Source organism: Macrosteles quadrilineatus, unplaced genomic scaffold (assembly GCF_028750875.1).
Source record: "Macrosteles quadrilineatus isolate MER2022 unplaced genomic scaffold, UCM_ALF_1.0 Scaffold_47__1_contigs__length_942521, whole genome shotgun sequence".
NCBI classification, from domain to species: Eukaryota; Metazoa; Arthropoda; class Insecta; order Hemiptera; family Cicadellidae; genus Macrosteles; species Macrosteles quadrilineatus.
In genome coordinates, this window is record NW_026542640.1 from 211080 (window position 1) to 232768 (window position 21689).

A 21689-nucleotide genomic window follows, 5' to 3' on the forward strand; every position below is an offset into this window, starting at 1 on the left:
TACATAGGTGTGCTATTCCTGTCGTATGCTGACGTCACTCGGATTGCAAACACCATTTTACCATTGAGAAAAATTATAAAAACAATAACAATCAAATCAAACAAATATATACTTATATGGCAATACATCAGCTGATTTTTTGTTTGCAATATGGGTGACGTCAGAAAATTACAGGAATAGCACGTAGTCCAGCTGTAGTCTACAGGCCTACGGTTGACGTGCCCCTCCTCTCCCTTCCAGTCCCACCCCCATCCCCAAAAGTCACAACTACCAACTACCGCGCGGCGGCCGCGGCGCCAGTCCAGTACACAGTAGTAGACTAGTAGTAGGACTCCTCCCTCAGTAGTCGTTAGGTTGTGTTCGTGTTGTGCCTACTGCACAGTCGTCAAATCAGTCACAACACAAGCTAAACTGTTACAGTCACTAGTCAGTGTTGACACTCACACTGCAGTTAGTGAACCAGTAATAAATAAATAGAGAAGTGTTGATACAAGTAAGTAGGCCTATAAACAGTGAAAAATGCATAAAAAACCTAGTGGAGCCGAGAGCCGCAAGCTGTTGGCTAAAAGAAAACAAACTCAAGAAGCAGTTTTAAAGAAAGTGAAATGTATTAACCAGTATTTCCACTGATACGGAATTGAAAACTCCCTCCCAAAACAAAACTGGTAAAAAAACACGCTATAATGTATAAATATATATATGCACGGGCCTATATTAGGAACCATGGTAAAAAAATACTCTCTTCGTAGAATCTCGTTCAATACGTGTGTAATGCATCGATCTCTATTATTACAGAGATCGATGGTGTAATGAACTGCATACTGTACTGTACTGAACAGTAATCAAATCACTGCGTAGTGCATTAAGCTATTGGCGCAGGGCAAGAGGCATTCGCATAGCAACTACTCTCAAGTTCATTGCACTAACCCCAATCACCAAACTAAAACATTTATCCCTCGTAACTCTCGTAAAATGCCACTAGCGTAAAAAAAAACCTTTATAGTTACTGTATATATATAAGGGGGGCGCTGCTTTTGGGTTTGCCCAGGGCGCCACTCTCCCTTAACGCGGCCCTGCATAGACACAGTTAATGGTTAACATCAACTAATATTCAAATTTCATTTATACATCATCAAGACGTTAATAGGTATCTAGGTATGATAATGGAGTTTGATATCCATTTGCAGTAAAATTGAAAAACTCTAGGCCTAAACATATTTATGCCTTGGTAAAAATCTATCTATCAATCAGAATCAGAATCAAAATTCTCTATTCATATTGTGTGTACGTACATGAATAGTGTCAAATGTCAATTTCAGACTACAACTATTTTTTTTACATTTTTATTTCACTTTACAGAAAAGTAGAAATTGCATACAGTTTTATTGTTTTTTTCCCAGCGGAGCACCTCAACCTTTTTTAGTCTTTTTTAAATTGAAAAAACTCTTCAAATGAATAATAACTCTTGCAGCAGATGATTCTTAACTAGTTTTTTTAATCATTTTGGTTTATTTTACTTTTTAATTTGGTAAGAAAATGGTTTGAAAATTTTGATCCCATATAGGTTCCCTTTTTTCAATAAAAGATGAGATTATGTTTTGATAAATTTATATCATTCTTATTTCTAGTGTCATATGAATGTACATTTTTTCTAATTTTCAATCTTTGTAGTTGGTTTTTAACATACATAAATTCTAGTATATATTGATCATAGACAGTCAAAAAATGTAGTTTTGAAAATTTATCTTTCACAGTTATTCGTTTGTCTAAGTATAGCATGATTATTATAGCCTTTTTTTTTTAGTTTCAGTACTGTATCTAAATTTTGTTTGGACGTTCCTCCATATATTGCCAGACCATAAGACAAATGGGAATGTATATGCGCAAAATATATTGATTTTTAGAGTGTCCAGGCTACATAATAGTGATATATGCCTCAAAACATATAACCCTGAGGAAATTTGTGTGTTATGAATTGTGTATGATAATCCCATTTAAGATTTGTGTCTACGTAAAGCCCTAATAAAAATTGAGTATGCTCAAGATCTTCTATATATTTTTAATTTCTAACAAAGATGTTTAATTCTGTTGTTTATTTCCTTTTTGAGGCCGAAAAAACGATTTGGTTGGCTTTCTGACAGTTTAAAAAAAAGTTTATTTTTAAGAAAATAGGATTGAACTTTACTCAAATTTTCATTACAGGCAAGTTCAAGATTTTGGTAATTCTTAGCTGAAATAATTAGGTTTGAATCTTCTGTGTACAACAATAACTGGCTTTTGGTTTCTATCTTTGGTTTTAAAATTGAGGGCATAACAAGGTCATAGAGCAGAGAAATAATAATGGTCCTAATATATAACCCTGAGGGACTCCATGTTTGATTTTTAATGTTTGTGATTTATTTTTAACAACTTGGTTTCCTTTTTTGAAACTATTTCAACATACAGTACTAAGATCTATCGGAGAGGTATGATTTAAACCATTTTAAAGGAACATCTGGCAGGCCCAAAACTTTAAGCTTCTTAAGAAGTATTTCATGACACATACCTTATCCCCCTTGTCAATAGAGTCAATTATTGTTTCCGCAAATCTCAGAAGAGCTGAAGTTGTTGATTTTCCTTTTTGGAAACCATGCTGTTCTTTGTCTAAAAGGTTATTATTTTGTAAATGCTCAAAGAATCTATTATACCCCACCCGTTCATATATTTTTGATAAAGCAGGTAAAACAGAAACTGGACAGTAATTACTTCTTTCAGTTTTTTCACCTTTCTTAAAAATGGGCACTACTTTAGAAATTTTTAAACTGTGAGGAAAAACTCCGGTTATTAAGGAACTGTTAACTAAATGTACTAATGGCTTTAACAAGGCGTTTACTGTATGTTTAATTAACTTTAAAGTAACTTCATTGTGGCCACTTGATAGCTTATTTCTTTTAGGGGAAAATATTTTTTTCAATCTCTGATTCATTAACTGGTTTACATTTTAAAGGATTCAAGTTCAATATGATTTATGTTGTCCTGCAAACCTATTCCATTGGGCAAAATTGAATTATTTGAGGCGTCCTGAACAATATCATCTACAGTAGACTCTTGATAATTCGAAATTGGTGGGCCAAGCATATCAATTTGAATTATCAAGAGTTTTGAATTATCAAGAGTTCGATTTATCGGGAGAAAAATAAACCATTCGAATTACAGAGAGTTTGTTTGTTTAATACATACAAAGGTACAGCACGTTACAATAAAACATCATACCGTATTTTAGTACACTTTTAAACAATCAACGGCTTATTTTTCAGTTACTGTAGTTGCAAAGAAATCTGTTATTTAGCGCTATATATTTCGCCAATAGCTGAACTATCAGCTGTCGACAACTACGTTTTTGCTCAAGGAGATGTCGCGCAAGTCAGCGAACTAACTCAGACTACTGCTCTAACTAAACAAACATCAAAACGTCCAACACTAGCCTACCATGGGAACAGGATGTACTGTACTGTATAGTTTCCTGTTATAACAGGAAGAGATCACTTCGAATTATAGAGTGTTTTGCCGACTAAACTTCGAATTACTGCGTGACTTTGATTTATAGAGTGTTTTTTCGACAAAACTTCGAATTACATCATGACTTCGAATTAAAGAGTGTTAACCGACGAAACTTCGAATTACTGAGTTACTTCGAATTATAGAGTGTTTTTTCGACGAAACTTCGAATTACTGTGTGTTACAAATTGACCTGCCCTCTATTTGGACTTTGAAATACCGAGTGTATCAAAATGCATGGTAAAAATTTGAAATATTGAGAGATTCTCTAGGGACTGAGCCTTCATTTTGAATTATCGAGAGTTTTGAATTATCAAGTGTTGAATTACCAAGAGTGGACTGTATTACATTAATATAGTAATTATTACAAAAGTTTGAGATGCTCAGAGAATCACATATAGCTTCACCATCTATCTTTATTACATTGATTGCTCCTCTTAAGCTGTTAACATTTTTGCCTGACTCTTCTTGTATTATCTCCCAGGTTTTATTGCAGACATTTTCAGAGGTTTTATTTTTTCATCATAAAAAGTTTTCTTAGCCTTAACAAGTTTTATTCTTGTAATCTCCATCTTTTAATTTACAGTAATTAATTATATCATCATTACTTAAGTCTAGCATATTTTGATAGTTCAACAACCTATATACTTTTTCTCCATCATCAATTCTTCAGTAATCCAGTTACTTTTCCTTTTATACAAATAGCTTTTGATTTTCTTTTAGCGAATTTCACTTATAGGGAATAAGCTATTACCATAGTACTCATGGTAAGACCTGGATCAGGAATAAGACCTGGAACCTATTGAACAAATTTTTAGCACAAAATTTCTCGGTCTACTAATAGATGGCAACCTAAATTGGAATGAACACGTGGACAAAATCATATCAAAAATTAATTCAGGTTTATGTGCCTTGAGAAAAATGGCAGATTTATGTAGTCAATCAACACTCAAACTAATATACCATTCCTATATACATTCCCATATATCATTTGGCATCTGTCTTTATGGCTCCACCAAACAAGAAAATCTTGATAAAATTCAAAAATTTCAAAAAAAAGCAATTCGGATCATTAAAAATCTTCATCAAGAAGTATCCTGTAGAGAGCATTTCAAAAATCTTCAAATTATTACAGTTTATGGACAGTATATTTTTGATACAATTATGGTTTACAAAACTTTGAATTCAAGCAAGCCATTAATAAACCATCCAACTCACCCATACAATACCAGAAATAAATCGGAAATCATACCCACTCATCACAGATTGCAACTCTACACCAAAAAACCATCATATGCAGGAGCAAAGTTTTTTAGAACTTTACCTAAAGAAATAAAAAAAGAAAATAATGTTAATAAATTTAAAATTAAGTTAAAAAATTGTATTACATCAAATCCTATTTATTCAATTGAGGAGTATAACCAGTTGTAAATATGTATTATAAGCCCTGTTAGCTATAAGGAAATGACACTATTCCGTTGTATGACTCATGTACACATTATGAATAAAGATTGATTTGATTTGATTTGATTTGATCAGGGACCGATTTACTTTTTCGTTTTGAGGTCCCAGAGGACAAAAACACCATCCCATCTGTTCAAATTCATATATATATGTATATATATATATATATATATATATATATATGTCCGTTAGCACGATAACTTAAGAAAAAATGATCAGATTTCGATGAAATTTGGTAGAAACGTGTAAAACTACATTTATTCGAACGAGTTCGTGAACCAGCATGATCGGACCTATGGGAACGGGGGTTTATGGGGTGTTTTATTGGGTAAAAATTTGTTTTCCCATTTTTGACAAAATAAACATAAAATTTTGCAATTTATTTTGAAACCATTCATTTTGTAGAGCTAAGAAAAACAAACAATTTAGTATATTGAAGCGTTGTTATGCGCCTCATAATTACAGAGAAAATTCAAAAAAATTGTAAATTTAAAATTCCCATGTTGTTTTTATGGAGAATAAGTAAACTTGTTGTAGTTTGCTTGTTTATGAACATATTTTGATCAAATTTGGAAAATGCATTTACTTTACTAAACTATTGACATTGACATTTACTAAAAACACCTTTTTTACCCTCCCTGTCGCAGCAAACCTACGTACTCGTTAAACTAATGCTATTTAAATAGGGAATAAAAATGTGATATTTTTAATGAGATATTTTATTGTAAATCCAATCAGGCAAATGGAAATTCACTTCGTCTGAGGGTTTGCTGCGGCAGGGGTATTTTTGAAATACTAAATTAAAATTATTTCGAAAAATTTTGTTAAATACATCAAACTTATTTTCCACTTTTGATAAATATAATGGAAGCCAGTTTTCATATGAAAGAATATTTTTTTTATATTCATATTATTATCAGAAAAATCTACATTCAACATATTCACTGGCCAAATTTAATTTCTTGTATTTGGATAATGTTAGTTTTAAAATTTGTCCATCATGATCGGAAAGAGATGTGATGATTCCAGTAACATGTGTCAATGACTTATATATATTCGTTAAAATATTATCCATAGCTGTGTGACAGTATTACAGGTTACACTTATTGGAAAATTTACTAAATAGTTAAAATTGTAGCTTTTTAGGATGTTTTTTAAAGTTTGGACTTTATTTGTTGTATTGTATTGTGAGAGGGGTGGACTCGTGGTCCAAGCAGTTGAATCGAAGCTTATTGTGCATTCATTTGTTGTAAGTAATACATTAAGGTTGAAATCCCCAGCAATAACAAAATTTACTTCATCTTTTAAGCAACTAAAAGTTCAATTAACCTATCTAATCTACTTAAAAATTCTAATGTTTGTAATTGGGGCTTTCTGTAAACTCCTACCAGCACAAAAGGCAATTTTTCTATTCTATATTTAGCCAGACAACACTCAAAAAGCTATCCTCAGTCAGTTCATAAACTTTTTTTAAAGTTAAGGGTTTTGAGTTCAAACTCTTCTCCGACAGAATCATCACACCACCGCCGAAGGTGGTTGTACGAGAGTATGCAGAAGTAATAGAAAAGTTGGGTTAATTAAATCTTTCTATTTAATTTTCTTTCATGTTGTGTTCGGTCCAAAAAATGATATTGGGTTTAATTTCTTCTAAAACAACTTCTAATAGTTCTTTCCGTTAATTTAAATGTTGAATATTTTGACAAAAAATTGAAAATGTGTTTAGTTTGTTGCTATTTTTTGAGTGATTTTTAAAATTTAGTCTGGATCCTTGAGACCTGTCGGTGAAGAGTTTAAATCCGTTCCAGACAGGATCTAGTGTGGTTGATTACTTAAACTTGACTGGGTCGAACTATAACTATTACTTTTAAGAGTATAAAGTGCGCTGTTGCACGACGACCAATCCCATGATGTCCAAAGCTTGTTGAAAGATTATGTTTCTTGCAGTTACTGTACTTTTGGACATGATGAGATTTGGACGTCGTGCTACAGTCGAATAGTTTATATTGGACGTCGTGAGACAGCAGACACTGACTTAAATATCAATGGACGTTGTGACATTTGGATGTCGTGCAACACTCCCACCCCCTTGACTGAAAAACATATTTCTCTTTGTATTTTATTTTTATGGAAAAAAAGATTACTTATTTTTTGTTTAATCTCCATACGTGTAAAAGCATTTTTTTTCTTTTTAGGTACTATTCAATCTATCTTATGAAGAAAGATTATTTGATTTTTACTTTCTAATTCACAGTGACATATCTTTCGATTTCAGTCAAAACTGTCTTAGACATAAGCATCAAGAAATTAAATAGAATGTTTTAATACACGATAGCATTTCAAAGATATCATAAAACATACTTATAAAGCCCGAAGATGCTCTACATTTTGAAAAATCTTTATATAATACTAATGAGGATTCTCACCTTGGAAATCATCCAGCCAATCAGGCTGTGCATAATGCTCGGTGGCCAGCACTCCGGTATTGAGGAAAACCAGAATTATGATCAACCAGTAGAATGCCTGCGACTTTACAGCCTTTCTACATGCTCTCCGCATTCTTCTGTTGACTCTGAAATTAGCAACGTAATTTTTTTTAAAGTAGCTTCTTAGCAAAATAAATATTTAAGTGTGTTGTAGATCCTCAATACTTTATCCCAATTACATGATGTAGATTGTTTGTGTTGTGTAGTGTTCTTACACTGTAGGGGTATTAGGAAGTTAAATAAATACAACAGTTTGAACCAAATACTGTGCTAATGACCAAACGGGCAGGAGCCATCTCAGGATGAAACCTGGGCAATAACTGAGGTAACAGGTGACAGTTTACTTGGACTGTTGGGTTATAGTACAGGACAGATAGCGATTAACCTAGAACAAATTAGTTCAAGAGTAAACTCTTCTGGAATGTGTTTGGGACACACTCCTTAACATTTCCTGAGGATTCCCAAAAAATCCCACTTCAGCAAAATCCGCCATCTTGGAAAATGGCGGCGAAACAAATCAAACTTGCAAGGTTTTACGGAAAATGTTATAACTACATATTTATTCGACTTATAATAGTCGTACGAAGCTCAAACTACTCTAAAAAAAGTTTACTTCAAGAAAATAACACATTTATTGGTATTTCATCGTTTTTATATATAATAATTGTAGCTTAAATACAATTTTTGTAATTTCAAATGTATCTAGTTCATTCTTTTTATGATTTTAGGCCGTTCATACATAAATTAGGTATATGCCACCCAATTAGTAAAATGTAGAGCTTTAAATTTCAAACAATATACATATGACTTTTGTGATATTAAGCCAACAATCACGCCAATAACAAGAGTTTGCACCAGTATGCGCAGCGCGTAGTGCCGTGGCGGCGCGGCACCGCGGCCGACCAACAACAATCATCCGCTAACCACTGCCGAATTCGCAGTCAAATATCTGGAAAACGTTGGATGATATGCAATTTTATACAACAATGCATTTTATTATGAACAAAAATATTTTATCACCATCACTAAATACTTCTTATATGATCAATGCTAAGTTTATTGGTTTTTGATCTGCATGAACCAATTAATTATCAATTATGGTTTTTAAAAGACTTAATGCTAGTGATTGTAATTATACCTTATTACTTGGAATTTTGCAGTCATTTATCATTACTTTGTCTGTAATAATTAGCTATAGCAAATGTCTGCAAAAATACTACTATAATAATAATTAATAAAGGGATAATAAGATATTTAGGCTGCACTTTACTTTAAGTCCTACACTCATTCGAATGAAAAAATAGATCGACATATCGAATAATCGATTGTTTAACTTAATTTGATATATCGTTCAGTTAGTTAGGTAAGGTTAACCTAACCTAACTAACCAAACGATATATCGAATGAAACAATCGTATAATCGATATTTTAATTCCAATGAGTGTAGGACCAATGTAAAGTAAAGTGCAGCCGATATTTAATATTTACCTGTAACTGTTGTTATGGTATATTCTTGACAAAGAATTTAGATTTTATTTACATATTTACAATTGAACAGGGTAATTTTAATAGTCTAATTGCCCCAAAGTCCTGAAATAATAACGGTACTTATCCATAAGGCTGAGAATTAATGTTCTTTACATACAAATTTTGTTGAATTTTGGATGAATTAAAGCAAGATTCGAGTTTGGGTTATAAAAAGCAGTAGCCAAAATACTGAATGTTTTGAAATAAATCATACAATGACATATACTAAATTAATTTATTTGATCTTAAATAAATATTCATTTGTAAATACAAAATTGCCCCTAATTGACAACATGCCAGTTTGTTTGTTTTGATTTAACCTCAAAAATTGACATGTGAACATTGAACGCATGATCACACTCACTTTCAGCCAAAAAGGTTCATCCTCAAAGATATTTCAACATACCTCAACCGATTTTATATAAAAAAACCAACAGTAGGCCTACGTATTTTTGATCGAGTTTTCGACCACTGGACAACCTCTAGTGTACAATGATTCAAAGTATCTTTTATTTTTTATTTAATTTTCAAAACTTTTCTTGCTTTTACAAATAATGTTAATCACTTGGCTTCATGTTGCTTATTGGTTATTTTTCAGTAACCTGTAACAATAACGGTACCTATCCACTATGCTGCGAATATATCATTTTCTTTACTTTTAATTGGATGTCTTGATGCATAAGGGAACCAAGCGACGCAGATGAGAAATTAAGAGTAAAAGTTTAACGTTGGTCCTAAATTATTTACAATTAACAAAAATTTTCCTTTGGTTTTTAATAAGTGTAAAAAATCATGAATAAAAATTCAAATATGAATAAAATTTTTAAATATGCATAAGTTTAATTTTAATAACAATTATTAGACATATTAAGCAATATTTTCTAATGAAAATAAACGTATAATTTTATTACAGCTATAAAGGATATTTAAGAAAAACATTAAAACATAGTTCGAAACCGGAATAATAAAGTATAAAGAAAATTTCAAATACTAAACTTTATTGATTACATGAATGATATTTATTCTGTGTGTAGTTTAATCAAGGCAGTTGTCGTATTAATACATCTATTAAAAAAAACATATCATATAACCAATCCCACTGTCATCTTTCATTTATATTCCGGTTAAAATACTGTACACAGCCAGTGATGCGTCCCAGTCTTACCTGATAAAATTATCTATGTTGTATTCTTTTTAAGGGGGAACCCTACCTAAAATATCAAAATCTACAATAATGAAGAAATTGTTAATATAAATATTTTTTATTATTGTCCTAAGGGTAACAACACCTTGTATGCACTTTTTTGGCTTACACCCCCTTCAACCCCTATGGGGGTAGTTTTTTTTAAAATAGCGTGTTTTACAGGAACAGTGATTTCTCAAGTTCTAAGATAGATATCGATAAACTTTTTTTTCTATTTAAATCCTCTCAGTGGTACCTACAACTTGTAGTATGGGTTTTAACATAAGCCAACTATAGCTTATAAAATAAAAATAAAATAAATTCATATTATTTTTTTATTCGGTTTTTTTATTAAGTTTTTTTTTTAATACTTATTTTTATATTTTTAACTAATCCATACTGCAGTTTGTAGATATATATATATTACCTACAAAATAAAACAAAAATTAAGCTTCTAAGTGAGTTAGAACTGTAGTTACAGCTGTTCGCGTATTTGCAAACGTAGAAAATTAATAATCGCGGTAATCAACAAAAAACCAAACAGCAGACAGAAATACTGCAGACAAAACCATATGGTTTATTTTTATTACAAGATAGAACTGCAAACACAATTAAGTACAGTATTGCTATGGAGATTAGTGCTATATGATATAAAACGCATTATACTTAAAAATAATGTATTAGAATTTATTAAAAAAACATTTTTAATCGGTATTCCACAGAGGCTTTGCAATTATTTGCATGCAAAACTGAATGCAAAGTTTACTTTTAAAGTCAAATTTAAATGGTTTCCAAATATACTTTAGTCTTGTATTATATATCATTTTAACCAGAAACTTGTAAAGAACAAGAATATGTAATAAAACAAAAAAATAATATTTTTTTGTAATTTCCATTTTTTTAGGTAGGGTTCCCCCTTAAACGCATTATTGTTTAAAATTCACATTATTCACCATAAAGTAATTATTGTATCAAATATCAAAAGATTTAACATGACTAGGGCCTATTCTTGTATTTATACAAATAACGTAAATTTATGTTAAATTCAGATTTAAATTTTTTAATAGATTTTTTTATTAATCCAAAATAAAAATAAAAGATTAAAGTAAAGAGCATTTGTTTCAGCCTAGTGTATTGGTATTGTTATTATTGCAGGATTTTAGGGCAGTTTTTAACGGCAAGACATAATGAACATTTTTAACAATGAAATAATAAAACAAAATTACCCTGTCAATTAAAATATCTTACTATACGTTAATTAATTATTATAGTAGGAATTTTGCAGACATTTGCCATAGCCAATTATTACAAACAAAGTAATGATAAATGTCTGCAAAATTCCAAGTAATAAGGTATAATTGCAATCACTAGCATTAAGTCTTTTAAAAACCATAGTTGATAATTAATTGGTTCTTGCAGATCAAAAACCAATAAACTTAGCATTGATCATATTAGAAGTATTTAGTGATGGTGATAAAATATTTTTGTTCATAATAAAATGCATTGTTGTATAAAATTGCATATCATCCAACGTTTTCCAGATATTTGACTGCGAATTCGGCAGTGGTTAGCGGATGATTGTTGTTGGTCGGCCGCGGTGCCGCGCCGCCACGGCACTACGCACTGCGCATACTGGTGCAAACTCTTGTTATTGGCATGATTGTTGGCTTAATATCACAAAAGTCATATGTATATTGTTTGAAATTTAAAGCTCTACATTTTACTAATTGGGTGGCATATACCTAATTTATGTATGAACGGCCTAAAATCATAAAAAGAATGAACTAGATACATTTGAAATTACAAAAATTGTATTTAAGCTACAATTATTATATATAAAAACGATGAAATACCAATAAATGTGTTATTTTCTTGAAGTAAACTTTTTTTAGAGTAGTTTGAGCTTCGTACCACTATTATAAGTCGAATAAATATGTAGTTATAACATTTTACGTAAAACCTTGCAAGTTTGATTTGTTTCGCCGCCATTTTCCAAGATGGCTGATTTTGCTGAAGAGGGATTTTTTGGGAATTTTTAAGGAAATGTTAAGGAGTGTGTCCCAAACACATTCCAGAAGAGTTTACCTTTGAAATAATTTGTTCTAGGTTAGGGCCTTTTTTTGCATAACTGTCCTGTACTATTAGGGAAGTGGCGTGACCTGGTTTACTTAGCAATACTTTATTAAAAATAATATTATTACAGTAGAACGTCCATAATTTGGATGTCAATAATCTGGACCATCAATAATCCAGATTTGTCCCTAGCAAGAAATAAGATTTCCTACTGTCTGCCCTTGCACTAAGCTCTTTACTTTAGAGTGGGCGATGGGAGAATTTGTAGGGTCTGATGTTTTAACTGTACACTGTATACATGTTTCTATGGACTAAATACAATAAAGTGGTTGAACATGTAAGCTTTCAACAAAATATGTTTTCAATTCATCTCACTTTTAGTCCCTTTACAGTAACTTAAATTTAAAAATTACAATTTTACAGAGTTTTTTTTATTCAAATGTGTGCAAGCTGGCCCTTTTTTTAGGCGATTTTGGTCCAAATTGATCCGGATACTTAGTTGGTGTACAACTATACCTAGAGGGATTAAAGATCAAAGAATAAATTTGGGGTTTGCCAACATGGACGAGTAAATTTCTAATGTTCTTAACAATTTATATGTATATAAAGATATGACAGTTTCTCACATAAATGGACTTACCCAGGGCGAGTGTTGATGTAAAAATGTATCAGTCCCGTCCAAATACATTACTTTGTTTGAAATCTTTTAAATGCCTACTACGGTACTTAAAACGATGCCATTAAAGTTCATTAAAAAAACCAACAGCACAAGTGGTAAGGAAAGTGTTCAGACATAGGTCTTTTTAATTGATCTCCAGTGGAGTGTTAAAATGACCGCTGTCATTGCACTGTCCCGCCGTCATTGCATTGTCCCGCCGTCATTGCATTGTCCCGCCGTCATTGCATTGTCCCACCGTCATTGCATTGTCCCACCGTCATTGCACTGTCCCGCCGTCATTGCATTGTCCCGCCGTCATTGCATTGTCCCACCGTCATTGCACTGTCCTGCCGTCATTGCATAGTCCCGCCGTCATTGCACTGTCCCGCCGTCATTGCACTGTCCCGCCGTCATTGCATTGTCCCGCCGTCATTGCATTGTCCCACCGTCATTGCACTGTCCTGCCGTCATTGCATAGTCCCGCCGTCATTGCATTGTCCCGCCGTCATTGCATTGTCCCACCGTCATTGCATTGTCCCACCGTCATTGCACTGTCCCGCCGTCATTGCATTGTCCCACCGTCATTGCATTGTCCCACCGTCATTGCATTGTCCCGCCGTCATTGCATAGTCCCGCCGTCATTGCACTGTCCCGCCGTCATTGCATTGTCCCGCCGTCATTGCATTGTCCCACCGTCATTGCACTGTCCTGCCGTCATTGCATAGTCCCGCCGTCATTGCACTGTCCTGCCGTCATTGCATAGTCCCGCCGTCATTGCACTGTCCCACCGTCATTGCATAGTCCTGCCGTCATTGCATAGTCCCGCCGTCATTGCATAGTCCCACCGTCATTGCACTGTCCCACCGTCATTGCATTGTCCCACCGTCATTGCACTGTCCTGCCGTCATTGCATAGTCCCGCCGTCATTGCACTGTCCCACCGTCATTGCATTGTCCCACCGTCATTGCACTGTCCTGCCGTCATTGCATAGTCCCGCCGTCATTGCACTGTCCCACCGTCATTGCACTGTCCCACCGTCATTGCATTGTCCCACCGTCATTGCACTGTCCTGCCGTCATTGCATAGTCCCGCCGTCATTGCACTGTCCCACCGTCATTGCACTGTCCTGCCGTCATTGCACTGTCCTGCCGTCATTGCACTGTCCCACCGTCATTGCACTGTCCCACCGTCATTGCATTGTCCCACCGTCATTGCACTGTCCTGCCGTCATTGCACTGTCCCACCGTCATTGCATAGTCCCGCCGTCATTGCACTGTCCCACCGTCATTGCATTGTCCCACCGTCATTGCACTGTCCTGCCGTCATTGCACTGTCCCACCGTCATTGCATAGTCCCGCCGTCATTGCACTGTCCCACCGTCATTGCACTGTCCCGCCGTCATTGCACTGTCCCACCGTCATTGCATTGTCCCACCGTCATTGCACTGTCCTGCCGTCATTGCATAGTCCCGCCGTCATTGCATAGTCCCGCCGTCATTGCACTGTCCCGCCGTCATTGCACTGTCCCACCGTCATTGCATTGTCCCACCGTCATTGCACTGTCCTGCCGTCATTGCATAGTCCCGCCGTCATTGCACTGTCCCACCGTCATTGCATTGTCCCACCGTCATTGCACTGTCCTGCCGTCATTGCATAGTCCCACCGTCATTGCACTGTCCCACCGTCATTGCATAGTCCCGCCGTCATTGCACTGTCCCACCGTCATTGCATAGTCCTGCCGTCATTGCATAGTCCCGCCGTCATTGCATAGTCCCACCGTCATTGCACTGTCCCACCGTCATTGCATTGTCCCACCGTCATTGCATAGTCCTGCCGTCATTGCATAGTCCCGCCGTCATTGCACTGTCCCACCGTCATTGCATTGTCCCACCGTCATTGCACTGTCCTGCCGTCATTGCATAGTCCCGCCGTCATTGCACTGTCCTGCCGTCATTGCACTGTCCCACCGTCATTGCATAGTCCCGCCGTCATTGCACTGTCCCACCGTCATTGCATTGTCCCGCCGTCATTGCATTGTCCCACCGTCATTGCACTGTCCTGCCGTCATTGCATAGTCCCGCCGTCATTGCACTGTCCTGCCGTCATTGCATAGTCCCGCCGTCATTGCACTGTCCCGCCGTCATTGCATTGTCCTGCCGTCATTGCATTGTCCCGCCGTCATTGCACTGTCCCGCCGTCATTGCATTGTCCCGCCGGTTGTGAGGTACCTTCCTGTGATCCAGTTTTCCCAAAAATCACAAGCCAATTTAAAATTTACCAGGTTTGTGATGTTTTCAGCAAAGGAGCATCAGTGGGGGGCCCGTGAGCTGGGTGTCCCGCAAGCCTTGATCGGGATTTTTCGGGAATCTTACCAGGACCCGGACCTGCGACGGACCCTGCCGAGTATTGTCAAGAAATTTCAAAAATGATCAAATCTAAATGTCTTCAGACAAAGTTGTGCGTATAAAACGGCAATAGCCATTATTTTTTAGATAGCAGTATTTATTATTTAATATCGTGGTACGAAGTAGGTGTATTGTTTCTCATTGGTAATAAAGCAGCTATCGCTCGCTACCTCGGGCAACGCGGTGACTTGACGTTGCTGGCCGGCGAAAAGATAAGAACTTCCGGCATCTGGTCCGGATGAATAACAGTAGCATCATGTGAACAAATAATTTTTCATTTGTGAATCCTCATGTTATTCGTTGTCGTTACTTGAAGTTAAATTTTGGATTGGTGGATCTATTGCATGCGGTCTAAGTGGCAAATGTGAGAAACCATATTTTAAACATTTGAGTGGTGCTCAAAAAATAAAACTTCAGAAAGAAAAGACAGGTAAACTACAAAAGATTGATGTTTTTTTTAACCAATTATACAAATAACTCACTTAGTACATTTCTAATGTTGAAAACAAAGTAGTTTTCAGTGATGGGGAAATTTAACAAAGAAGTACAACTATTGGGGAACCAGAAAAATATACAGATGATAACAACGAAACTACTGATATTTCCAATATTAACGAACAATGCGATGAGGTTAACATTGACACAACGCTCCAAGTAACATTGTTTTTTTTCCGGAGCCCGTTTCTGTGGAAACTAAGGAAAATGTGTTATCCAAGGAACCTTGCCGTCCCTTCCCAAAGGATGCTGTATCCAAGCTATCATTTAGATCGGAATACTATAGTTACACAACATAAACTGGACAGAAGGTGGACAGATACTGGTTGTGCTACTCTACAAAATTAGATGGTGCTTATCGTGAGCCATGTTGGTTATTTAGTAACAGTCCAGAATCAACGTCTTGGGCTACTGGGATTCATAAGTGGCAAGGCCTAAAAAATTAAAAAAAAACATGAATGTAGCAAATCACATTTAAATAAGTGCAAGGTTTATATTTTGTGGAAGAAAAATAAAACCATTGTCGACCAACTCTCCGATGAACTCCGGAAGTGGAAGAATATTTTTATTAGGATAATTTATGTAGTTAGAATGTCAGCACTGTTTTCAAATGACTGTTCATTGCCCTTTAGAGGCCACAGGGAAATATTCAATAGATTGGACCTGAAAGTGGCAACCTTTTGAACATTATTGATTCAATTATCAGATATGATCAGCTACTTAAAGCTCGCATATGACCAATGAAAAAGCAGAAATGAGTATTTACATCATGATATACAAAATGAAATCATTGGTCTGCTTGCACGTTCTGTATTGAAAACGTTACTAGGTAAAATAACTTCTGCACCATTTTACACACTAATTTTGGACACAACCCAAGGCATTTCTCATAAAGATCAATTGAGTGGTGCATTGACTGAAAATTATTGCTTAAAACTTGGTTTCATTTTGTGCCATAGTCTTCAATGAATGATATTGCTGCAGTAAGGCACTGTTATTGTAATCATCCAAATTTTGTTGTTGTTGACAATATGATTTAGGCTACATAAGACTACTCAAACAATAGACAGACTGATCTAAAATTTCACTGATTTGATTCTATTGTTTACTGTGGTGGTTCCACACCAGTAATATGATAAATAAAGGGGAAATTGCCTTCTGTCCCATTATGGTCCATGTTTAGACCTGACGGATTAAACACATTTCGGCTCTTCAGCCATCATCAGATCATCGTATAAGAACTTATTTTGCCTGAATGCCCTAGTGGAAGAGATCAATATATATCAATACAAAAATTGTATATTGATACGTATTGATACGTATGTGTATTTGGGCCAATACAGATCAATACACATCAATACATATCAATACAAGTAAATATAGGATCCGAGTCATTAGCTTAATTGAAAATAATTTGTAGCTTGTTAAAAATCAATTTTTAATTTGTTTCAACACATTGAATCACATCTACTATGCACTAAAAATAAAATAAAAATGAAAAAGTAAAAAAATTCTTGTCAAAAAGCTCTTGGTGTTCCCGTGATTTGAACCTGGGACTCCAACATGGTAGTCGGCTGTCTAAGCCATTACGCCACGGACGCTTCATGTCTGAATAAGTAACGATAGCCAGTTTGAATGCGAGAAGCTGTGTTAGGCCTCATAATTAAACTTAAGATTTTTCAATAGCATTTGTGTCATTTCAAGCATGTACCTATGCATGTAATTATGCTTTAACATGTTTCGAAACTGTTTTATTACCAGTTCAAACTGTTTTCTTGCTACTTGGGTGATGTGAATAGTGTCAATACCGTACAATTTATTTTTATTGATTTCTAGAAATAAGGAATTCAATGATGAATTTGTGAGTGATTTTTATCCCTAACAATAACCCATTAAGAAAGAAATTGTTAAAAGTTGTCGAAAGCTGTATTACAATTGTTGTATAACAATTTTAAAACATTTTGATTTAAACTTCATTTTACAACAATGTTGATAAAAGATTGAAACAATTTTAAAAATGTTTAACAATAAGTTTTTTGCAGTTGAAAAAAATAAGTTTCAATACAAGCTGTAACTGTTTTACAAAAATTTTAAAATAGTTTTACAATCAGTTTTTTTAAGTTTAAAAAAATTAGTTTTAATACAAGTTGTAAACTGGTTTACAACAATTTTAAAATTGTTTAGCAATCAGTTTTTGGCAGTTTAAAAAATAAGATTTAATACAAGTTGTAACTGTTTTAGAACAATTTTAAAATGATATATTTTTAAATTATATTGAGTTTTAGGTACCTCAGCTACATCTATGACCTAAAATTAGAGTTTTTCCTTTTTTCAAAAAATAACATTTTTATTACTGTTTATTTAACCACTTTACATTGATATTTTGTATAATCCATAATGCTCATATGTGATACATTTTAGAGATATTTTGAATTTTATTTACCCGTATTGATGTCTATTGATTTATATTTACATCTAACATATTAAAAAAATATTCTCTATTGATATCAATGAACGATTTGTTTGGTCTAATGATCTATATTGATATGTTTTATGTTTATAGATGTCTAGTGATATGTATTGACTAAGTTTTCAGTGATGTCTATTTGTTTGTATTTACTTGTAATGATATCCATGAGCATCTATTGATATCACTAAGCATCTAGTGATATCAATAGATTTTTTCTATTGATTTCTATTGATGTCTTCCACTAGGGTGCCATTATCTCGCCGTTCATGAAACTTCCATAAACCCTTCCAACATTGTAGGCTACAATAGCTTCATTCATATAATGTTCATGGTAGGCCTAACTTTAAACACAGAGGATTTTAAAAAAGAGGTAATTTAATACATTGCTGTTTCAATTGGGTATAGCCCAAAACAAATTCATAAACTGACCAAAAAACAAATAAAGAAAACATCCATATTGTTAACAGTGATAAAACAAAAAAAAACAACTGGAATGCATATCTTTCCATCCCATACACTAACAAATGGAATGAAGAATCATAGACAGTCTCTTTCTGAACCTTTAATAAGCTCCAAAATCAGTTTTCCATAAAAAATACAGCACAGGATATTTGTCATAAAACAGGAGTGTACAAAATAACCTGATATGACGGTGATAAATTTTACATTGGACAAACTGGCAGACCAAACAGTTCACACACACACACACACACACACACACAGGGATGTTTTTTTTACATTAAAAGATTTAGTGAATACCCTCTTAAGAAAACATAAATGTAGGTTGTAATATTACCTGTCAAAGTCCTTCTTCTTCCTCCTGAACCATGATTCTTGAACCTCTCCCTCATCACCCTCAAGCCGATCCGCAGATTCTGTTTCTCTGTCATTTTTATCTGATTGACAAAAAAAAGTAAATAATTAGAAAGTTATTTTAAATGTACCTTATTCAAGTTGGGTTGACTGATGACCACCAGTGATATAGGTAACATCCTGGATGAATGGGACCATAGTTTTTTAGCAATTTCCTAATTAGGGAATAGCCTATGATATTACAATATTGTAGGTCTCATGGTATTGGTAAGACCTAGACCCAAGACCAATATACTGTACTTTTTAGTTTTGATGTCCCCAGATGCCAAAAAACCATCTGTTCAAATTCATATAGGCTATACGTGTCTGTTAGCAAGACAACTCAAGCAAGATAATTTGTTTTGATTAAATTTGATACAAAGAGCAAACTTAGGTTTATTGAAACAAGTTTCCAAACCAGCATGATCGGACTATGAGAACGGGGTTTCATGGGGGTAAAAATTGGGGTTTCTCATTTTGACCATCTAAACATGTTATTATCAATCAATCATTGAGATGGGTACGCCACCTAGGTATGTATTTTAATCCAAATATGAGTGAAGGATGAGTGTAGAGTGGTGTGTGATGATCTGTGTAGCTTTGTTAGGTACTGACTAAGATCAGCGGTTTCATTAGTCACGATCATTGATTTAAAGCCCAATGATCAGGAACAGCTGGGTTCAGTTTCAAACCATCAAAAAGCTACTGACTTTTCTCAGGATCGAACCGGCGACCTTTTGATTACCAGGCGAGCACTATAACCATAACCACTCAGCTACCCAGCCGTTGAGCTTAAGAGAGGAAATAATTTAGTACTGTATGTTGAAGTGTTGTTGTAAGCTCAATGGTTTTTGACAAAATTCAAAAAATGTCACTTTATTTGTTGTATGTTAATTTTATGGAGTAAAAGTAAACTGTTGTAGTTTACTCATTAAATGGATATATTTTGATCAAAAAAACAAACTTTACTACCTTCCCTGGAGCTCCCAACCGAGCCCAGGGATCACCTAAGTACTAGAGTATAGCCTACATTTTGATACAGTGATTTAAAAGCTGTAGGCCCTATCCCCAAAGAGTAATCCCAAAGTGTCCTCAAAAAGGATATTACGAAGATTGTAAAAAATCTATTTGTGCAAAAACTTTTTCTGGCTACTGGTTGAAAACAAGATGATAATAACCTCTATCTCTAACACCTTGTTTTGTTCAAAACAAAATGATTTTAAAATTACATTAAAAAACATATGTCAAGTAGCCTACTAAACTAAAAAGTATATAGATTTTCTTGACAAATTTTGAAAGCAACATCAGACAAACATTTTCTACTGTCATGCTGTTAAAAGCTTTGGCCAATGGTTGTGTGTCTGAAAAGCATGCAGGAGTGCCCAGAGGTGACTATGGTTTCACATGACATGTAATCTTGTTTGTAAGACTAGACCCAGTTTGTAAATAAGCCAGATGAGCCTTGGCCCAGGGGCACAGAGTATGAATACAGTACTTTGCCCTTCAATATGGCTGAAGAGAATTCCATGTTTATGGGATGCAATTAGTTGCCCTCTTAAAGTAATCCTCCTAATTCGCCAGATAGATTTTGCTATAGTTTTTTCATGTTTGAAATAACTTCCTGATACTTCAATGGCTTGTCAAAAATTCCGTACAGTAGGCACAATCTGAAAATTATTTATAGTTTACTTAGATTGACTATTCTATCAGCAGAGTAGGCTATAAATCAGCAAAATAAAAGGGGCCAAATTTCTCCAAATTGCTTGGTCATGGACACTCCTGAAAGCAAAAGTGACAAAATAATAGGCCTACTAAGAGATGGTGGAAAACTAGTACAATGCCGAGTGCAATTTATTTTTATGTTTAAATATAGGCCTACATTTAATAATCCTTTACAGCATGGTATAACTTAACTTTTTTGTTTGGTAAAAAAAAACTAAACTAAAACTAAACGTTTTCTTGTTTTTTTTTGTTTTTTTTTTTAGATGTATGATTGATATACATGTGTATATTTTTCTAAGGTCATAGTGATGCATTACCCCAAAGATACCCATCAAGGTGGATCAGTGGCAACACTCGATTTCCATTTTTACAGCATACCAATACCCATGCTTGATGGGTAAAAAAGAGCTTAAAAATAATTTCACCTAGTGTAGCTTCTTCAGCAATATTCTTTAGTGTAGGCCTAAGTATATCCATCCATATCATTTGAAATTTTATTTAAAAAAACTATTTAGGGCCCAGATAGTCTAATTAAGGCGAATCCATCTTGATAATCACACCCTTAATTGGCTTAACGTAACCCTGCACCAAAACATTATCAAACCTCATGAAATTTAAGACACAGCTTTTGACTAGACATTTTGTCTTCAACACTTGAAACGAGACTCGGAAAAGGCTATAGATTCTATGGGTAGGCCTAAACTTTTCCTCAGTGATTTGAATATGACAACAAGGCTGTCAAGAATTTAGAATCACTAAATAAAACAAAGTGATAGTGTTTAATAGAGGCTAACTCTGGTTTCAGAGGGACTTTTACACTA

The 21689-nt window shown here is 34.4% G+C and overlaps 1 protein-coding gene across 13 annotated transcripts in view; it reads right to left on the minus strand.

Annotated features, from left to right (window-relative positions):
* Positions 1 to 21689, minus strand: part of LOC129005959 (muscle calcium channel subunit alpha-1-like) — a 332295-nt gene that overhangs the window by 153564 nt on the left and 157042 nt on the right. For all 13 annotated transcript variants that reach the window (XR_008491886.1, XM_054435029.1, XM_054435032.1 and 10 more), the window contains exons 10-11: positions 19091 to 19190; positions 7425 to 7570 (exon numbers count right to left, since the gene is read on the minus strand). Coding sequence is in view for 12 of the 13 variants with exons in the window: in XM_054435029.1 (XP_054291004.1) it covers positions 7425 to 7570; positions 19091 to 19190 (246 nt within the window). In the remaining variant the exon portion in view is untranslated. The remainder of the gene's footprint in view (positions 1 to 7424; positions 7571 to 19090; positions 19191 to 21689) is intronic.